Source organism: Propithecus coquereli, unplaced genomic scaffold (assembly GCF_000956105.1).
Source record: "Propithecus coquereli isolate 6110/MARCELLA unplaced genomic scaffold, Pcoq_1.0 Scaffold490, whole genome shotgun sequence".
Classification (NCBI taxonomy): domain Eukaryota; kingdom Metazoa; phylum Chordata; class Mammalia; order Primates; family Indriidae; genus Propithecus; species Propithecus coquereli.
In genome coordinates, this window is record NW_012150730.1 from 399625 (window position 1) to 403245 (window position 3621).

The window sequence follows — 3621 nt, forward strand, 5'->3', positions numbered from 1 at the left end:
TGCAGGATTTGTTTCACTGGAACAAGCAAAGATACCTTGTAAAAACTTCGCATTACTCACTGGGAAGAGATTTAGAGCAACACCACAGGGTGCACAGATGCAAATTTTGCCCGCAAGAAAGCTCCCGTGGAAGAAATTCCTGTGCGGCCGCCGGGGAGCAAGCGCCCTTGTAAGTGACCTCTAATCAACTCTCTAACTCATCAAGCTGGACTTGTCTGAATCATTCTTTGCTGTCTCAGTTCCCTCTCAGTTTGGGGAGTGGTTTTTTTTAATGCCATCCCTGGATTTCCCCCCGAAAAAGGGAAGTTGGGGAATGTGGGCTTGTGAGTGCAGGACAAGAAAAGGAGACGGTGGGGCATTTCAGTCCATCTCTTCAACAAGGACCCACACTTGTCCTCTTCACGCTGAAGTTCATCATGAAAGCACTCAGAGTAAGATAACCCTCCACCCTCACCAGGTTTTTCTGGTGATCTGTAGTGTTTGAGTCCCCCCAGAGGCCTCCCCATGGCCTCTGCACTCACAGGGGTTCTCCCCAAAGAACTCCCCAGTTTTCACTGGACTGAGGCTCCCATGTGCCCAGGCTTGCCAGCTCCTTGCCCACACGTACTCTCTGGTGCTTGATGAGGTTGAGCCACCAGCAAAGGCTTTTCCACATGCCTCTCACTCAGTGTAGCAACCAGCCTCCAAGACGCCAGCAATCCTCGTTTGCCAGCATTCACACACTTGTTTGTGCAGTCTTCTCCTACATTGAATCAGGGATGGTCTGGGTCGCCAACAGAATACAGCAGAAAGGACAGTATGTGACGTGGACTCTTGAATCACTCTTATTGGAGGAATTTAGCTACCAGCTCAGGAGGCCACTCAAGGCCGGGTCCTGTGGAGAGGCCCACATAAAGAGGAACCGACTCGCTGGCTCCTCCAGCTGTCAGATGGTGGCAGCCTCAGCAGACGTGTTGGCTTCAACCTCATGAAAGACCCTCAGCCAGAACCACCCGGCCGCGCTGCTCTTGAATTCCTCACCCACTGAAAATGTGCAAGGTGATAAATGTTTATTCTCATGTTAAACATTACATTTTGGGGTAATTTGTGAGCAGCCATGGACAGCCATGGTCATCTAATGGCTTTGCTACTAAAGGGAGATGAGGGGAAGAGTATATTTAACATACATCAGGAAGATTCACACATGCCAAGTATCAGAATCACCTGGGTCACAGTCGGGACCTTCCAAACCAACAGCCAACCTGGGGCTTCCACGGGTCATACAGACGGTCACATTCTCCAAATGTTTTGTAAAATATTCTATTTCTTGCTTAAGATCATCTAAAATGAAGTTTTCAAGGCACCTCCGCATCTACCTAAGGACGGAGTCAAATGAGACCTGCATAAAAGTACTGGTACGATAAGCAAAATAGCACTTAAAGGACCCAATGTAAATGGACCCAACACTCCGGTACAGACCGGAGTCCTGAAAGGTCACGGTTTCCCTGCAGGCCGGATGGCGCTTCCCACAATCATGCAGCCAATCCCCAGGCAGCTGGCATGACTTTGCTTGTGTCTACTAGTGTACCAGAAGTTAAAATGGGCCCCAAAATGCTGAGAATAGAGCCGCAGGGCTGCGTTCCCATTTCTGCAGGGATGGCAAAGAGGGCAGAGAACACCAGCTTCACAAGTTTTAGCCCCACTGCCATGATGGAAGGTGAAGTGGCCGGGTGTATTGTTTATATTCTTATTTTCTGTATATTATGATGTTTTGACATCGTAAGAGCCCTTCCTGGCTTGGGAGAGGTATCTTAGAGAGCTATCTTTCCCCTGCAACCGGATGCTACGCGCCCAGTTGGAAAACGTAAAACTTCATTGTAGGGGAAACCCGGAGACGCCATGTGCACAAGTGAGGTTTAACAGAGGTTGCGAACGTCTGTGAGGTGTCGGGGACAACCGCCCCTCGCCCCGCGTCCACTCCCCGCTCCCGGCCATCAGGGCGCCGCGCGGCCCTCGTGCCGCCGCCGGTGCTCGTTCAGGTTGGAGCGCTGGCTGAAGGCGCGGCCGCAGTCCGCGCAGGCGTAGGGCCGCTCGCCCGTGTGCGTGCGCAGGTGGCGCACGAGCGTGCAGTTGCGCACGAAGGCCTTGCCGCAGTCCGCGCACGCGTAGGGCCGCTCGCCCGAGTGCAGGCGCTTGTGCTGGCGCAGCTCGGAGCAGCCGCGGAAGGCCTTGCCGCACTCGGGGCAGACGTAGGGCCGCTCGCCCGTGTGCGCGCGCTGGTGGTACACCAGGCCCGAGCGGCCCCTGAAGGCCTTGTCGCACAGCAGGCACGCGTACGGCTTGGCGCCGCTGTGCGTGCGCTGGTGCCGGCTCAGGTTCGAACGGTGGTTGAAGGCCTTGCCGCAGTCGGGGCACGCGTAGGGCTTCTCTCCGGCCGCGGGCCCCCGTCGGGATCCCGGCTGGCTGCAGTGGCCGCAGGGCACGCAGCCCCGCAGGAGGGCGCGCCGGGCCGGGTGCGTCCCCTTGTGGCGGAAGAGGCCGGAGCAGCGCACGAAGGCCTTGCCGCCCTCGTCGCACGCGTACGGCCGCTGGGCCGGGGGGTCGGGGGCCCGGCCGCGCTCGGCACACACTGAGGGGCCCGCGCCCGTCTGCTGCTGCTCCTTGGGGCCGAAGCGCTTCCCGCACCGGGCGCACGGGCGGGGCTCCTGCGGGGCCCTCCAGGCCAAGGCCTCGCTGCACGCGCACGCCCGGGGCCACTTCGCAGAGGGTCCCCGCCGGAGGGGGGTCGGCTGCAGGGTCCTGCGTGCGCACGGCCGGCAGTCCGAGTGGACTTCGCGAAGCTGAGCCCGCGGGCAGCTCTGGAGCCACTCCCGGTGGCCGCAGTGGTCACACACACGGGCCTCCTCCTCCCGGGGCGCTCTGAAAGGCCGTGCCAGGCAAGAGCTGTGGCCGGAGCCCTCAGCGCCCGCAAGGCTCCGACAGGGGCCCTCGCCCTCGGGGGTGAACAGGCCTGGGTCCTGCGGGCAGGCGGGGCCGCAGGGCTCCCGCGCCTGGGGTCCGGCTCCGGCGCTGTGCCAGGCCCGTGGGCCAGGGCGCACGTCGAGGCTGCAGCTACAGGAGCCCCCGCCGTGGGGAGTCTTCCTGCTGCCCGCCGCCCCTCCACCAAGGTTCCCCTTCTGAGTGGGGCGTTTCCCGCCTGGGTCCAATGCGAGGGACCTCGGTTCCTTCTCGGGCCTCTCCTGCCGGCCTGGGGAGGCTCCCTGGGAATCAGCCTTGGGGAGTCCTCCCTGCCCAGCGTTCTGGGCCGGAGCCTCCATCCTGGGGCCGGCCCCTGATGCGGAGTCCTGGTTGCAGGATCTGGAAGAGCAGAGGAGAAATGGAAGTTGGCAGTTCCAGGAGGGGAGAAGTGCAGAACCGAGCCAAAGAATGACGACCCCGCAGCTGATGCCTCTCCGCAGACGGGGAAAGGAGGACCCACAAGAGCATCCTGGAGCCAGTGCCTCCTTCCCCCCACGCCCACCAGGCGTCTCCCAAGCCATGGCCACCACCCAGACCCCTGGCTCTCCCTGCTCCCCAGCATCGGCCCTCCTCCTCCATACTGGCTGCTGAAACACCGTCACCTGGCTTAGGACCTCAGCAGTC

At 60.4% G+C, this 3621-nt stretch overlaps 1 protein-coding gene across 1 annotated transcript; it reads right to left on the reverse strand.

Annotated features, from left to right (window-relative positions):
- Positions 1–1894: 1894 nt before the first annotated feature.
- ZNF837 (zinc finger protein 837) lies at positions 1895–3296 on the reverse strand. Its single transcript, XM_012655865.1, has one exon. The coding sequence runs from the start codon at positions 3294–3296 to the stop codon at positions 1974–1976; it is 1323 nt and encodes a 440-aa protein (XP_012511319.1). The 3' UTR covers positions 1895–1973.
- Between the last annotated feature and the right edge of the window lie 325 nt (positions 3297–3621).

Excerpts from the sequence above, each read along its gene's own strand:
- ZNF837 (XM_012655865.1), bottom strand. The coding sequence starts at position 3,296 with ATGGAGGCTCCGGCCCAGAACGCTGGGCAGGGAGGACTCCCCAAGGCT.